Source organism: Coregonus clupeaformis, chromosome 16 (assembly GCF_020615455.1).
Source record: "Coregonus clupeaformis isolate EN_2021a chromosome 16, ASM2061545v1, whole genome shotgun sequence".
Classification (NCBI taxonomy): Eukaryota; Metazoa; Chordata; class Actinopteri; order Salmoniformes; family Salmonidae; genus Coregonus; species Coregonus clupeaformis.
Window position 1 is genome coordinate 34,564,704 of NC_059207.1, and position 17,773 is coordinate 34,582,476.

Here is a 17,773-nt window from a genome sequence, read left to right on the forward strand (position 1 = left end):
TTACTAAACTGCCATATAGCACACTCTCTTGCGGTAATAGTAACATGCACATAATGATAAATACAACCATGTAATGATTAACTGGCAATTCTGTACTTAGGAGATAGCATGCATTAGCTACAGGTAATGAGTTAGATGTAACAAGATAACTAACACTAGCAAGGTTTCAGTAGCATGCATTAATCATAAACAACCCTCAACAATATAAAGCCCCAACTTAGATTGTGGATGCACAAACAACACTTTTAGAATAAACACTGAAAACTTGGTTGCAAGCCAAACTTGCGTCTTCTTCTGTTGATGACTAAAAACACTACAGTGGGCAGAGCCCAAGTCTAAATGTATATTCAAGCACCCTGATTGGCTGGAAGGAAGGGCAGTTTTTTACAGTTTAGTTGAGCAAATCTGCATATCGTTCTCTCAAGCAGGCCTCAGACATGGAGCACCATGCTATTACTGGATTGATCTCAAACACAATTCTGTTTATTTGGATGGATATGAAAATGGCCTCCTCTGTTCCTGCTCATGAAACACAAACGGGTGGTTCCACTGACGCTGTGCCTGCATGGGAATTTCTATTATTTCCAGCTGCAGATGGAAACTATTACAGAGTCCCTGATGAGCTTTAGAGTGGAGTGAGGGGTGTTGCGCGCGCACACACACACACACACACACACACACACACACAAGCTGAGTCACTCGCAGAAGATAAAATACACCCTGTTGGCCAGAGAGAGAGAGAAAAAGCAGCAGTGGTTCTCTCCTTCTCTTTCTCTCTCTCCCTCTGTACTGTACCAAGAAAACCTTTACTCGGTCCGCGCTGCACTGCTCTGTAAGTACGACTCTCTCTATCTGTCTCTGCTGCTCCATGCCAAGACTAAAACACAAACAGTTTATGTTGTCAGACTCTCCCGCTCGCTCGCTCTCGCTCTATCACTTAGAGGGTTGAAGAGATCAGGACCGTAATGACCGGATTATACACTTGAACTGTGGGAAATGGAACTGTGTTTATATTTAGTTCTCCATGCGTGTCAATTACTTTTTGTCTGAATATTGTTGTGCAACAGTTGAGTTGCAGCCGAGTAGTTATTGTAGGGTTCTAACATTGTCTTATGGAGGAGCTATCTGTCTTTGTTTGAGCAGATAGGAATCAGACCTCCTACACTGAAAGACAGTTTTCTGATGTTGTGACTGTTGTTTTGGGCTGAGAGCTATGCTGAATGAAACCACTTCAGTACTGCACCTCTGGGTATATTGTGCATGTTCATGTGTACATACTGTATACATTAATTTGTTCATTTATTCAACACATCAGTGTTTTATCATAATACAGTTATTACATTTTCATTTTAGTCATTTAGCAGACGCTCTTATCCAGAGCGACTTACAGGAGCAATTAGGGTTAAGTGCCTTGCTCAAGGGCACATCGACAGATTTTTCACTTAGTCGGCTTGGCACAACGTTCTTAACCACTAAGCTACCTGCCGCCTAACCTAAAGGGAACTGAACCCATCTAAGTGCTTACTAGTACAGATGTACTTGATAATTTGATCACTATTTTGTTGCTGAGAAAAATGTGTCAACCCCTACAAACATTTCCAGAATAATTATATTCCACATAATAATTCACATTTCCAGTTGCTGTAGGATTATCTTATTGCTGTAGCAAACGGGGTCAAATTAAGATCCTACATCTGTATACTAAACCATAATTTCCACTTCTATGTTTGTGGTGCCTGTTGTCTTTGTTTAGCTGGGCTCTTTTATCCTGGAAGTAGATAACCTTGAGAGCTCCAAATGGATAAGGACCATTCAGTTTCCTCTTTGGGCCAATAACCACTACAAGCCTACAGTGGGGAAAAAAGTATTTAGTCAGCCACCAATTGTGCAAGTTCTCCCACTTAAAAAGATGAGAGAGGCCTGTAATTTTCATCATAGGTACACGTCAACTATAACAGACAAAATGAGGAAAAGAAATCCAGAAAATCAAATTGTAGGATTTTTTATGAATTTATTTGCAAATTATGGTGGAAAATAAGTATTTGGTCAATAACAAAAGTTTCTCAATACTTTGTTATATACCCTTTGTTGGCAATGACACAGGTTTTCACACACTGTTGCTGGTATTTTGCAGATCTCCTCTAGAGCAGTGATGTTTTGGGGCTGTCGCTGGGCAACACAGACTTTCAACTCCCTCCAAAGATTTTCTATGGGGTTGAGATCTGGAGACTGGCTAGGCCACTCCAGGACCTTGAAATGCTTCTTACGAAGCCACTCCTTCATTGCCCGGGCGGTGTGTTTGGGATCATTGTCATGCTGAAAGACCCAGCCACGTTTCATCTTCAATGCCCTTGCTGATGGAAGGAGGTTTTCACTCAAAATCTCACGATACATGGCCCCATTCATTCTTTCCTTTACACGTATCAGTCATCCTGGTCCCTTTGCAGAAAAACAGCCCCAATGCATGATGTTTCCACCCCCATGCTTCACAGTAGGTATGGTGTTCTTTGGATGCAACTCAGCATTCTTTGTCCTCCAAACACGACGAGTTGAGTTTTTACCAAAAAGTTCTATTTTGGTTTCATCTGACCATATGACATTCTCCCAATCCTCTTCTGGATCATCCAAATGCACTCTAGCAAACTTCAGACGGGCCTGGACATGTACTGGCTTAAGCAGGGGGACACGTCTGGCACTGCAGGATTTGAGTCCCTGGCGGCGTAGTGTGTTACTGATGGTAGGCTTTGTTACTTTGGTCCCAGCTCTCTGCAGGTCATTCACTAGGTCCCCCCGTGTGGTTCTGGGATTTTTGCTCACCGTTCTTGTGATCATTTTGACCCCACGGGGTGAGATCTTGCGTGGAGCCCCAGATCAAGGGAGATTATCAGTGGTCTTGTATGTCTTCCATTTCCTAATAATTGCTCCCACAGTTGATTTCTTCAAACCAAGCTGCTTACCTATTGCAGATTCAGTCTTCCCAGCCTGGTGCAGGTCTACAATTTTGTTTCTGGTGTCCTTTGACAGCTCTTTGGTCTTGGCCATAGTGGAGTTTGGAGTGTGACTGTTTGAGGTTGTGGACGTGTCTTTTATACTGATAACAAGTTCAAACAGGTGCCATTAAATCAGGTAACGAGTGGAGGACAGAGGAGCCTCTTAAAGAAGAAGTTACAGGTCTGTGAGAGCCAGAAATCTTGCTTGTTTGTAGGTGACCAAATACTTATTTTCCACCATAATTTGCAAATAAATTCATTAAAAATCCTACAATGTGATTTTCTGGATTTTTTTTCTCAATTTGTCTGTCATAGTTGACGTGTACCTATGATGAAAATTACAGGCCTCTCTCATCTTTTTAAGTGGGAGAACTTGCATAATTGGTGGCTGACTAAATACTTTTTCCCCCCACTGTATCTTCCTGTGTCCATTCGTCTACTCTGATACTCAGGGTGCATGAGTGCTGTGAGCTCTGGTGCTGAGCGAGAGAAGGTTCTTATCATACAGTAGCTGACCTCCCATACCAGAGGAGACGAGCATTCCCCGAGAGGAGAGTCTAATACAGGAAGAGTTATGCATTGGAATGGTTGGCTTCATCATCAGTCATTATCAGTCTGTATGGCTCAGACAGTTGGGAGATTCACCGACCGCTGTGACCAGAGTGTTGTTTACATGCAAAGCAAACAAACAACCCCCATGGTGCTGTTGTGTCCTTCTGAAAGGCATTTTAACAACACTGTCACAGTGTATATCTGGCTGTATGGGTGAACGGTGATGATCATGTAGGCCAGGGGTTCCGAACCTTTTTCCCCCAGGGCCCCGCTTTTTTATTATTGCTTATTGAGTTAGCATATATTAAATACACCACAAGCTTGATTTTGTTTAATTTGAGGGACCTTGGAAAATGTTGTTGTTTTATAGCTAATTTCCTGCCATTCTATGTAGTTTAACAAGATTTATAACATATTTTAATAATAATGGATAAGGAAATTCAAGTTTAGACCCAATTTCTGCAAATGATATTCCGCTACCAAATATGTTTTATTATGATAATTTATATGAACCTTCAATTTAATTATACATATTCTCTTTTACAGAAAGTGATTAGATCAATTGATAGTGACAGAGTCACACATTACATAACATTATTTCCCAAGCAAAGTCCAATTTCTTTGACTCCTCGAATTTAGAAGGTCGTAGCACAGTTTCTCAATGATATTTCCATGTGCAACAGAGTTGTGTCTTCCTCTGGCATTTTACAGCTTGTTTCTAGCCTAAAGCATTGTGGATTTATGCATCGTCTTAGCTCGGTATAAACAATTGCAAATTATTATTTGTATAATTATTATTTTTTTAATCAAGAAAGGTCCCGCTCCCTAGGTTGTGAACCCCCTGATGTAGACAAAGGTCACCTAAGAAAAAAAAACAAATGAACTTACAGTTATATAACTTTATTGGCTGTCTTTCTGTGTTAAGCAATATTTAGTTACATTATACTCTTAGTTATTAAATCTCTCTAAATTCTGAATGCTTGATTGAAACCAAATGGCTTATTTTATAGGCAGTTTGCTTCCAAATGCATGATGAATGTTCAGATAGTTTAGTGCTTCACTGATAAATGTTTTCCCCAACCAGTAGAAAAAGTACCCAACCGTTAGCCATCATCAAGTTAGGTAGTTGACTGTTATGTAACAGAGCTTTATGTCATGATGTATTCACTCACTTGGTATGGTCTTTGGCTGTTGCATGGGATTTTAATGACCCATGCAATGGGTATGATTGTTTCATAGAAACATACTGAACATATTGGAACATACCACAGAGAGAGAACAGGGTTTCAATGTGTTTGAAAGTTCATATGCGGGATTTACTAGTCTGGTACAGAGCTGAGAGTTGCTAGGGTTGATTCATTGGAATCCCATCACTGTTACAAATACCACACTATGGATTCAGTGGGACAGTGGAAAAAACAGGCTAGAGTTCCCATCCCTCCAAATATTATATTTATCACTGGAGGGAGGTACAGACAAGATGACAGTGAGGGAAAGAGAAATGTGTATGGGAGAGAAGAAGAGAGGGAGGGGAGGAGTGTGTTTGTGAGAGAGGTGCTGGGTCCTCGGCCAAAGCAGCAATCACCTCTTGCACCTCATTGAGCCACAGAGTGACAGGGTGTAGGATTGGGTCACAGTGGGGGACTGTGCCCGTCTGACTGCCCTAACTGGGCCGTATAGCCTCTTCCGCTACAGCCCAAACTATCCAGAAGCATTCCTTCTTCTAGGGGTGAAAAACGAAATGTTCCTTTGGCAAAAACAACCTCCAGAGCAGGGGTACAGACTCAGTAAGTGGACACTGCCTGGTATTTGCCTGAGTTTCACTGTCCCAAGCCAGACAGATGAAAAAGAGCTGACTCCTGGAACATGTAAAGGCTAACTCAGTACCTGAGACATATGTGACAGAAACAGTTATGTCAGCATGTAAAACTTCAGGTGTCTATCCTGTTTCTCTCCATTGGCAAACACTGCAGACAACCTGGAAAACCTAGTTCTAATTTTCCATGTATGGTAGCGAGAACAACTGAGGAATTTGAGAGCATGTGTTTCACTCTGCTTGTACTTTAACACTGTGTAGTTCCATTTACTGTATTCTCTCATGCAATTGTTTTATGGTCTGTGTGCTCCAAGGGCTACATATTATGAAAGGCAATCTAGGATTAATCTCTGGATTATTCTCTATATCAGCTGTCAGTGTGTCACGCCCTGGCTCTGGGGACTCTAATATGTTGAGCCAGGGTGTGTAAAGTCTATGTGTTTTGTTCTAGGTTTCACTTTCTAGTATTGTTGTTCTATATTGGCCAGTGTGGTTCTCAATCAGAGGCAACGGGATTCAGCTGTTGCTTGTTGTCTCTGATTGAGAACCATACTTTAGCAGCCTGTTTCCCCACAGAGTTTGTGGGATCTTGTTTCGAGTCTGTTGTGTTACACCGTGAACTGTCACGTTTTCGTTTTGTTGGTTTTGATCGTGTCTCTAATAAAGAGTATGTTTGCCTGCAACGCTGCGCCTTGGTCCTCATCTCTGTTCGACGATCGTGACGGAAGATCCCACCCAGACTGGACCAAGCAGCAAGTCCAGGAGCCATCGCCTGAGAGATCTCTAGCGGATCTCCTTCGCCTCCTCGACTGGGTCAAGCCATGTGAGGAAGAGAGGGGCTTGACGTGGAGGCAGAAGGGCGAAAGGCTGGCGAGAAGCATGGAGACCTGGTCCACGGGTAGGAGTGAAGCTCATACATTTTTTAGGGGGGGCTAACGCCGTGGACGACGGGGCAGCAGGAGGCCGCCAGGTTACGGGAGTCACTGGTCACCAGGGGGAAGGAGGATGTAGAGGCACGGCGAGAGGTACTGGCGTGTGTTGCCAGTCCGGTCCGGCCTGTTCCTGATCCCCACGTAGGGCCAGTGGTGTGTGTTCCCAGTACGGTCCGGCCTGTTCCTGCCACTCGCACCAAGTCTACGGTGCGCGTCGCCAGCTCGGCCCGGCCTGTTCCTGCTCCCCGCACCAAGTCTGTGGTGCGCGTCGTCAGCCCTGTCCGGCCCGTTCCTGCTCCCTGCACCAAGTCAGTGGTGCGCGTCGTCAGCCCGGTCCGGCCCATTCCTGCTCCCCGCACCAAGTCAGTGGTGCGTTTCGTCAGCCCAGCTCGGCCCGTTCCTGCTCCCCACACCAAGTCAGTGGTGCGCTTCGTCAGCCCGGCACGGCCCGTTCCTGCTCCCCGCACCAAGTCAGTGGTGCGCTTCGTCAGCCCGGTCCGGCCCGCTCCTGCTCCCCGCACCAAGTCAGTGGTGCATTTCGTCAGCCCGGCTCGGCCCGCTCCTGCTCCCCACACCAAGCCAGTGGTGTGCGTCGTCAGTCCGGCACGGCCCGTGCCTGTTCCACCGGTGGCTGGTCCGGCACCGGTCAGATGCTTCACGCCGGAGCTAGAGCAATCCGCTCCACCAGTGTGCAGTCCAGCTCCGGCCAGACCGGACCAGGGGTACTTTGGGGGGTTGGAGAGGGAGCGGGGATCATGCCCGGAGCCGGATCCACCGCCTAAGCGGAGTGCCCACCCGGTCCCTCCCCTGTGGTATTTGGTGGGCGCGGTCGGAGTCCGCGCCTTTAGGGGGGGGGGGGGTACTGTCACGCCCTGGCTCTGGGGACTCTAATATGTTGAGCCAGGGTGTGTAAAGTCTATGTGTTTTGTTCTAGGTTTCACTTTCTAGTATTGTTGTTCTATGTTGGCCAGTGTGGTTCTCAATCAGAGGCAACGGGATTCAGCTGTTGCTTGTTGTCTCTGATTGAGAACCATACTTTAGCAGCCTGTTTCCCCACAGAGTTTGTGGGATCTTGTTTCGAGTCTGTTGTGTTACACCGTGAACTGTCACGTTTTCGTTTTGTTGGTTTTGATCGTGTCTCTAATAAAGAGTATGTTTGCCTGCAACGCTGCGCCTTGGTCCTCATCTCTGTTCGACGATCGTGACGCAGTGGTTGAAGCAAATTCAAATGGATTCACCTACCCTCACATATAGTTTCTCTCTAGTCATCGTGCCCCTCAGTCTAAGGTGTTGTAAATGGATATAAATGATCTGGAAAGAGACCTGGCCTGTATGTGCCCCCAGAAAAGACATAAACAGCAGGACAAAGGAGAGTGAGTCATGGGAGAGAAAGAGAGAGAGTGGGTGATGCAGTGTTGGGTGTTGTGGAGGTGATTAACTATTTGCATTCCCTTTTGGTTAACCCTGCGCTGTATGAAATATCACCTTATCACTACGATGAGCACTCTTCATTGAAGGAGTCCCGCGCTGACAAGCCAAGAGGAGGGTGACTTTTGAACAGGGTCCAGGGGTTGCCATGGCAATGCCTGTCAACCGGGAAGTCCTTCACAGGTGGAGGGAGTCCAGAGAAAGAGAGTGAGAGAGAGAGAGAGAGAGTGAGTGAGAGAGGGAGTAGAGAGGGACTGCCCACAACATATTGGGCTTACATGCACCACGGAGCAGATAGAACTTTGAGAGTTGTTCCCTGGGATTCTTTATCAGAGGTGAGTAGCCTACACTTTTCCAATGATGAGTCAGTAGGATGAAATAGCTTTAGATACACTTGTCCAACATAGCAGACTGAGATATTTTAAACAGTAACTAACTATGTGATCATGGGGCTGTGGTAGGTACTGCTTTGCTCTGATTTTATTGAAGGGTTGAGTAACCTGCCTGTCTGCCTGTCTGCTCCAGGCTTACTAGCTTGCTTCACAGCATTAGTGCAGCAGACTTTCCCAGGAATTTGTCTGTGTTTTAAAAAAAAGAGACTCTCAGCAAACTGAGAGGATGGCCACACAGCGAGACCCAGTACAGTATAGTGTACCTGAAGTTACGGCTGTCTCATTCTGACAGAAGAAGGCTGTTTTATTCTGCTACGCTCAGTGATGAGGTCTGTGCTGTGATTTAGGAACTGTCCTAGAGAAACAATCTGAGTTGTGGTTTGTGAATGAGTGGAGGAGAGGGCAGCTCTGATGCACCCCCTGCCACATTACAGGAACACAGAGGGTGGGCATGAGAAGGGGGCTGTGTTATTATGGTCATTACTCACTGCTCTGTCCACGGGTTTGTGTATACTGTACTGTAATCATGGGGGCTACCTTATTAACGGTGTGACTCCATGATGTGACGCATGTGGAAATAGACATCCCTGTCAGGGACAATGCCCTGAGACACTGCCCCTAACACAGGGCTCCTTGGCCCCCTGGCTCCGGACATGTTCACCCTTCACCTTGGGGCTTATTGTGGATGTCAGGATGATTTCTACACCCTGCACTGATCCTCTTTGAGCTCTCCTGAGATCTCTCGCTCCATCACAACAGCCTATACTCACTGCTTTGCATATATACAAAAAGGTACCCATATGGGTGTGTGAGTGTTTTTGTGTGCACTGTGATGGTATATTTGCCTACACTGTAAGGTTGTGATTGTTCTTTTGTAGGTGTGTAAGGGCTGAACTACCTTGCATGGCACTGCATGAGCTCTAATGTGAGTACAGTAACCTCCCTGAAAACTCCAATCACTCTCTAGTTCAGTTCATATTATTATTGGCCCCCTCAAAGTGAGACTATGGTATGTCTAGATGAAGAGCATCTAATCCAGCAGGGAATATGTAGTGTCTCTATTGACAAGTAACACTGAAGCCCTGGATCCCCCAAGCAGCAGGCTGAGGGGAGGGAGCACCATACAAGGAGGCAGAATAGTTTCCTTCTGATAAATGTGTCTATCCCTCAATAAGCGCATGTAATAAACAGGATGGGTCCAGGTCCTTGTATGGTCTACGGCTATGTGTTCACATGTGCCAAGTTGCAGTCTGGAGACAAGGCAGGAGTGTGTGATTAACCTTGTAGGAACCATTAGAGAACATCTTTATAATAACAACCTGATGATGAGTCACCCCTCAGGTCTTTGAAAAGGATTCAAGTTTCATTTTCCATTAGATTGTTTGTGATTATCTTCTTACATCCTGTTCAAGTAAAAACATACTGATGATCTTTTCAGGTTTATTACTTTCTTACATAATGTATCCCCTGGAATTTACTACATTGAGTGAGATTATTTGATAAGGCATTACCTCCCACCCACTCATCTTGAGAGTAGTAGTGGGAGGCCAGACATGAGTATGTTGTTTCCCCCAAAAAATTAAGTATCTCCATTAAAGGATAGAGATGAAGGGATGTTATGCGGCCTGATATTAAGGAAAAAACAGATGTTTTTAGGACCTGTATTGCACTACAAACAAAATCACCACCTTAAGCAAACATGTCTGTGTTTTGGTCTGTGTCCTTATTAGTCTAACTCTGAGCAGGACTTCTCATGGCTGGGAACAACATTATGGAGCCAATGATTAACCTGCTCTTTCTGCTCAGCACAGCCCTACACACAGAAGCCAATGGAGGAGGTCAGTCATAGAAATACAATCAATAGAGAGGATGTCACTAGTTTGGTTAGTTGTGGGCACTTTTTTAGGGGTCAAATCGAGTTATCCATAAAGGGACTTTGCACACCAATTTCACTATACTGAAGCTATGATACTACCTTGTACTGTACGTTTTGGTAACATGCCTCATTATGATGGATTTATGTCAATTAACATGTAAAATGTTTGTATCACTGTACCGTCCATTCTCTTTCAAGCTGAAACATATTTCCATGATGTTCGGCATGAGGACAATATCAGGGAAAGTTTAGCTATTGTTACTCCACCTGGCCGTAGACACTCCCTCTACCCAGGCGGTGCTCTGGCAGGCTGCCTGTTGTGGTGGATACTGTTGGTAGCAGAGGTTCTACTTCTCATAAGGTGCCATTTATGGCTGTCCTGACAACCATACTCCCTGGGATAACAATGCAGTGGAGGAGGAGTTCAGAGCTGGACCCAGTTACAGAAACCCCCTACCACAGACAGGAGGAGGAGAGGGTGGTCTGGGTGACAATGCATAGAGAAACATTACATTTACATTTACGTCATTTAGCAGACGCTCTTATCCAGAGCGACTTACAGGAGCAATTAGGGTTAAGTGCCTTGCTCAAGGGCACATCGACAGATTTTTCACCTAGTTGGCTCGGGGATTAGAACCAGCGACCTTTCGGTTACTGGCACAACACTCTTAACCACTAAGCTACCTGCCGCCCATAGAGTGCCAACTCATTTTTCATGAGACCATCCTGTTGCAACACTTGACCCTAAAACACTAGTGGTGAGAGAAATCCTGTTGTGAAACACTTTCTTATAATAAAAGTTTTTTTATGGACTTCCATATTAGAGCTAATATATTACAAGTTTCCAGTGGCGGCTCCTGAAAAAATTCTCAGGGGGGGCAATTTTTCTGATGATTTAGGTGACCTACACACATTTAAAAAAGATATGTCCAGCAACAACATGAAGACAGGGGCAGCATATAAGTCAATACCAGAAGCATTTATTGACTGATCTCAAAAGTGTTGGCTTACCAGGGTTGGTGGAGCCCTCAGTTTCATCTTTGCCTCGCAAAGCTAACTCAAACACTCCGCAAAACTTCACACACTGGATTAGCCGGCTGAGGATGTGGCGGTTCTTGCTAATGTCGTAGTAAATATATTTGTTATAGTGAATATGGAATATGATATGTTGAGTAAAATGTTGTGCTAAGATCTATTTAGGTCAGGAGCTGGTTATAAGTTCTGTTCCTATCCAATAACAATGGACAAAAGGGTCCTATCTTGTCAGCCTTGTCAGTTTCAGTTCTCCAGTAAACTTGTGATTATCAACACTAACCTCATCGTTGTGGCGGCGGACAGCTAGCCTGTATCCCTCATCCAGTTGAGTGGGAATGTTCACTCTACCCAAAGCAGACAATCTCAAACAGCTATCCATGTGGGTCTTTGACAGCTCATGTTTCTTAATCTTTCCTGAAAGATGGTGCATGTCCGTTACACACCAGTCGCTGTCCAAGCGGTGCTGTCTGCCGTGCCGCCTTCAGGGTGAAAGAGTAAGCAGGGGGTAGCAGAAGACTGCATTAGCTACATCGCAGCCTGCTAGCCAGGTTTTTCGTTCGTACCAATTTTTGGAAAATCCTCGGGTGTAGGACTTCCCCCCTTTAGTAGAAACCTGTTGAATTATTAAATTTGGTCTGGGAGGTCCTAATTGTTTCGTTGCCAATTTATCTTCATTTGTTCGCCGACAAAAAGTAACTTATTTCAAAGAGACAATCGAGTTGCACTGAACGCTATAGCCATTTTCACAGTAGTAGTGAATTGATTGATGAGGCTACCCGCTCTTTTTTAGTTACGTTCATGGTTACGTTACGTATGACGAAAGCGCGTAAGTGCAAGCCCTCAGAAACCCATAGAGATTGTATTGAAAGCTCTGATATTTGAATTTTTTTTATTTTACATTAGAGGCTATGAGAGACTTCTGGGCGATTTTCAACCTGACTGAAATCGCCCCAAAAGGGGGGCATTTGAAGCACGACTTTAGCCTGATTGGACATTTAGTGGCACTGTGGCAGATCAGACGTCTAGATTACAACACTGATAACTACTGTTGCCGTGATATAATTGATTAGAAAAAAAATCCCTTCCTTTTCCCGTTTGGCAGTGCGTCGCCCATATCGCCCTATTGAACACACCGCCCCTGCAAGTTTCCTTGTAAGTTATCGGCCAAGATGAAAGCTAATATAGACATGGCTTTGTTGTAAGTTCTATTTCAAATAATCGTTTGGTCACTCAGTATGGGTAGTGCCTTCGTTGGGAGTGGTCAATAAGGAATTCATTTCACACAAAGTCGTAGACAGACAGGAGCGACAGCCAATAGGGGGGACCCCGCTCCTTTCTAAGGCGCCGTTGCTCCCTCTCACCTCACTTTGGTTCTTCCTTATGAGGTCAAATTACTTTTTGCAATATAAAAACTATTATACAAATGATAAAAGTTCATTTGAGTTACCACTTGATTAATTCTCCTCACCCCCCCAAAAAAAAAGCGTAATGTGAAAATGTAGATTTGGTTTGCGAAACATTGTAACCTATGTTTGAGACCAATGTGTGGCTGTGGCTTTGTGAGAAGTGTGCCTGTATCTCTCACAGAACTAGAATGAGATTCACTTTAAATAATCTCTCTCCCTCTCTCTGCTCTGATAGACATGAGCCTGCAACTCTCATCTCTCCAGCGTTGCACTTCATCATTTATTTCCTAATAGAATCATAAACGTGCAAAGGGTTCTGGAGGAGCTGCAGCACCCCTGATAAATTTGAATCCATTTGCCAAAGTTATAGAATTACTGCTGTCTGTTCAGAAAGAAATGAAACAATTCAGAATAGCCTACTACACCATGAGAAGGCCTTTAATTTAGCCACAGACTATCAATAGCTTCTATTGCCTAGCTGTGGATTGTGTGAAGCCCAATAACAAGGCATAGCCTACAGTTGGGAACGCAAATCTGTCAGTGAACAGCATGCAGACAAAACAAGCCTTTCGCAATATTTCAAATACAATCGTGGGGGAAAAAAACTGTTTGGAAAGCAAATGGCTCCTGCTGAAAAGAGAAGACTAATCTGTCTGCTGTAGCCTACCAAAATATTTGATCAACTTCCAAATATTGTTTTACAAAGTAAAACAAGAGAGAGATAAGCTTTTGGCATGAACACATCGGTCATCACTTGCGAGTGAGCTGTGCATCATTGGGTGAGTCATTGAAACTGGAAAGCATGTTTAGGACTACAATTTCCTCCTCATATTGTAGCTTACAATATGTGTCTTCACACACCTAGGCCTAGGCTATTGATGGATTCAAGACAAGGTCGTTTTTATTGATCTCAGATTCTCAGTTTGTCAGTGTCAAAAGATTCTCCCAAAGTCTCCAGTCATGTAAAATTGCATGAAATGCATTTATAAAAGGCCACGTTTCCCAGACCCTAGGCTACTAAAAATGTTCCCCATGTGTGCAACTTCCGTAAGTGCCTCTGCTCTATGCCACTACGCAAATGTGATGATATGCATGCAATGCTTAATTATAAAGGTTTAATTTTCTTCATGCGTTCCGGTACCTCAGAGCTCCCCAGGTCACCCTCCTCTCACGCTCATTTCTTTTCCCGGCACCTCCCAATTTACAAATTAAGCACTGAGGCGCAGTTGCCACAAAGCACAGTACCCGTTCCGTGCACAAACACTGCCTTTTCAATTTAAAAATACCACTGTTGCACCCAAGATTTTTGCCAAGGGCACAGAACATGAGTATAACCAAAAGGTGAATCCCTATAACGCCACCAGAGGGGCGTTATGGACCGTGGCCATCTTGCCACAAGGGTGGAGAATTGATGCGCATACGCAGTCCATCCCTGTAATCTTGCCCACGGTGACCAAGTGTTACGTTTGACAGAAGAACACCTGTTTTTAACAGAGTGGTGTTTTCAATAGCGAGCGTGACTCAGCTCAAATACTGGAGCAGGAAATCTCCTCTCTTTTGACCAAAAGGGCTATCAGAGCAACACCTGCAGAAGAAAGCCAACTAGGCTTCTACACTTGTTACATTCTGATTCCCAAAAGGACCTACAGGTCCTCAGCAGCTATCTGAAAAAGTTCACGTTCTGTATGCTTATGCACAACGCACTGTCTCGCTCCATTGATCTGCAGGATGCCTATTTTCACATCAACATTTTGCCAGCACACAGGAGATTTCTCAGGTTCGCCTTTCAGGGCCAGGCCTATGAATATCAGCCTTTCACTAGCCCCTCTGACTTTCAGCAAATGTGTGGACACGGCACTGACCCCTCTGAGGTCCAGGGGGCTCTGAATCTCTGCCTACATAGACGATGACCTGCTCTGTGCCCAGACACAGGAGCAAGCAGCTATCCTTACAACCTACCTCACAGAGATAGGTTTCAGGATCAGTCAGGATTGCCAGTGCATCTCCATGTTCAGACTTAGGCATACGGTCACGCTCAAAACGTGTCCCGCTGGGGTTGCTGATAATAAGAGAAATTCAGCGATGGGTCCTGGCCGTACGTCTGTGTTCCCTTCGTCACCTCCATCGCAAGATAATAGCATCCCTACCATGAGTTTCGGCTCTCTGCCACTGGAGGGACCCCTTGATCTTAGTCAAAGGTACTCCCCTAGGGGTAGTGTCTGCAAGGAAAGGATGTGACGACAGACGCACCTGTCACAGGGCAGAGCAGTGAATTGTGGCCTCTACAACTCTGTGTTGCTCACATAAACTACCTCAAGTTGCTTACAGTGCTTCTGGCCCTAAAGCAATTTCGGCCTTTTCTCCACAATCGTCACATCCTTATCAGAATGGACAATACGACAACAGTGACGCACGATCTCTGCCGTTGCACAATCTAGCACAAAATATCCTTCTGTGGAGCAGTGCCCATCTCCTTTCGCGTGACCCATGTTCCAGGCGTAATGAATACAGGCGCAGACTTGTTATCCAGAGGGAATCCTCTGTATGGAGAGTGGAAGCTTCAGCCTTTTGTAGTGGCCCAGATATGGGAGAAATACGGACGACCGTCCATAGATCTCTTTGCATCGCGTAGAAACGCGCACTGCCAGTTGTTATTTTCAATGGAAAACAACGATGTGCCACTAGGGGTGGACGTGCTAGCGCACCCATTGCCAAGGGGACAGCTTTATGTGTTTCCCCCTCTGTCTGATCCTCCCCACTCTAGCCAGAGTTAGGGAACAGAGGTTGTCTATCATCCTGATAGCCCCCTGATGGCCACGACGGATGTGGTTAGCAGAGATTATTTTACATAGGGAGATTTTCCATCCTCATCTGGACACCCTAGCACTCTGGGCCTGTCCCTTGAGAGGATGAATCTTAATGCGACAGGCCTACGCGTAGGGTAGTTTAAATTATTCAAAGCACTTGGGTAAACATCCCCTTATCTGTCATTTATGAAGGATGCTCATTGCTTACGCCCGGTGACCAACTTGGGACCTATCTGTTGTACTTGAGGCTATGTCTCAGCCGTTGTTTGAGCCACTGGAAAGCGCAGATATGAGACTTCTTTCATTCAAATTGTCTTACTTTTATCCATTAAATCTGCAAAGCGAGCGGTAGATCTGTACGCACTGTCAGTTCACCACTCTTGCCTGAGTTTTCCTACAGGGATGTCCAAGGTTAACTTGAAACCTAACCCCTGTTTTGTGCCTAACGTTAGTAGAGCTTGTAATTGCCTTACTTGGGCGCTATCTGCTTTTCACCCTGCACCCTTTTCCTCTCTGGAGGAAGAGCAGCTCCACTGTTTGTGTCCAGCAGTGGAGGCTCGTGGGAGGAGCTATAGGAGGATGAGCTCATTGTAATGGCTGGAATGGAAGAAAAGGAACGGAGTCAAACGTGGTTTCCATATGTTTGACGTGTTTGATAACGTTCCAGTAACTCCATTCTAACCATTAAAATGAGCCCTTCCTCCTATAGCTCCTCCCACCAGCCTCCACTGGTGTCCAGTACAGGCTTTACGCACCTAAATGGATAGGATAAGAGCCCTGAGAAAAGCGACTAGCTCTTCATCTCTTGGGCACCTTCCCACGCAGGGAGGCTCATTTCTCACCAGCGTTTATCCCATTGGAAACAGTGACTGAGTTCATCAGGAAGTGTATAGGGGATGTTGTTTCCACTGTGACTATTAAAACCTACCCAAACCAAAAACCGTGGATAGATGGCAGCATTCACGCAAAACTGAAAGCTGCAACCACCGCATTTAACCACAGCAAGGTGACTAGGAGTATGGTTGAATACAAACAGTGTAGTTATTCCCTCCGTAAGGCACTCAAACAGGCAAAATGTCAGTACAGAGACAAAGTTGCATTTCAATGGCTCAGACACAAGACGTATGTGGCAGGGTCTACAGACTATCACGGGAAATCCAGTTACGTCGCGGACACCAACGTCTTGCTCCCGGACAAGCTAAACACCTTCGCCCGCTTTGAGGATAACACAGTGTCACCGACGCGGCCCGTTCCCAAGGACTGTGGGCTCTCGTTTGCCGTGGCCGACGTGAGTAAGACATTTAAGTGTGTTAACCCTCGCAAGGCTGCCGGCCCAGACGGCATCCCTAGCCGAGTCCTCAGAGCATGCACAGACCAGCTCGCTGGAGTGTTTACGGACATATTCAAACTCTCCCTGTCCCAGTCTGCTGTCCCCACTTGCTTCAAGATGTCCACCATTGTTCCTGTACCCAAGAAAGCAAAGGTAACTGAACTAAATTACTAAATTACTACAGTAGCACTCACTTCTGTCATCATGATGTGCTTTGAGAGACTAGTTAAGGATCATATCACCTCCACCTTACCTGACACCCTAGACCCACTTGAATTTGCATACCGCCTCAATAGATCCACAGACGATGCAATTGCCGTTGCACTGCATACTGCCCTATCCCATCTGGACAAGAGGAATACCTATGTATGAATGCTGTTCATTGACTATAGCTCAGCCTACAACACCATTGTACCCTCCAAGCTCGGGGCCCTGGGTCTGAACCCCGCCCTGTGCAACTGGGTCCTGAACTTCCTGACGGGCCGCCCCCAGGTGGTGAAGGTAGGAAACAACACCTCCACTTCGCTGATCCTCAACACAGGGGCCCCACAAGGGTGTGTGCTCAGCCCCCTCCTGTACTCCCTGTTCACCCATGACTGAGTGGCCACGCACGCCCCCAACTCAATCATCAAGTTTGCAGACGACACAGTAGTAGGCCTGATTACCAACAATGATGAGACAACATTCAGGGAGGACGTGAGGGCCCCGGCGGAGTGGTACCAGGAAAATAACCTCTCCCTCAACGTCAACAAAACTAAGGAGTTGATCGTGGACTTCAGGAGACAGCAGAGGGAGCACGCCCCTATCCACATCGACAGGACCGCAGTGGAGAATGTGAAAAGCTTCAAGTTCCTTGGCGTCCACATCACTGACAATCTGAAATGGTCCACCCACACAGACAATGTGGTGAAGAAGGCGCAACAGCCCATAAGACCCTCACAAACTTTTACAGATGCACAATTGAGAGCATCCTGTCGGGCTGTATCACGGCCTGGTACGGCAACTGCACCGCCCACAACCGCAGGGCTCTCCAGAGGGTGGTGCGGTCTGCACACTGCCTGCCCTCCAGAACACCTACAGTACCCGATGTCACAGGAAGGCCAAAAAGATCATCAAGGACATCAACCACCCAAGCCACGGCCTGTTCACCCCGCTATCATCCAGAAGGTGAGGTCAGTACAGGTGCATCAAAGCTGGGACCGAGAGACT

General features: G+C 45.7%; 1 protein-coding gene across 5 annotated transcripts in view; it reads left to right on the top strand.

The window, feature by feature from the left end:
* Positions 1–714: 714 nt before the first annotated feature.
* LOC121584843 (vinexin) overlaps positions 715–17,773 on the top strand; it is a 54,463-nt gene continuing 37,404 nt past the window's right edge. Inside the window, exon 1 of one of the 5 annotated variants that reach the window (XM_045225696.1) lies at positions 715–832. Coding sequence is in view for 1 of the 5 variants with exons in the window: in XM_041900998.1 (XP_041756932.1) it covers positions 9,940–9,948 (9 nt within the window). In the remaining 4 variants the exon portion in view is untranslated. Of the gene's footprint in view, positions 833–7,991; positions 8,054–9,850; positions 9,949–17,773 lie in introns of those variants that run through there. The other 4 variants (XM_045225697.1, XR_006003767.1, XM_041900998.1 and 1 more) reach the window with 4 other exon arrangements.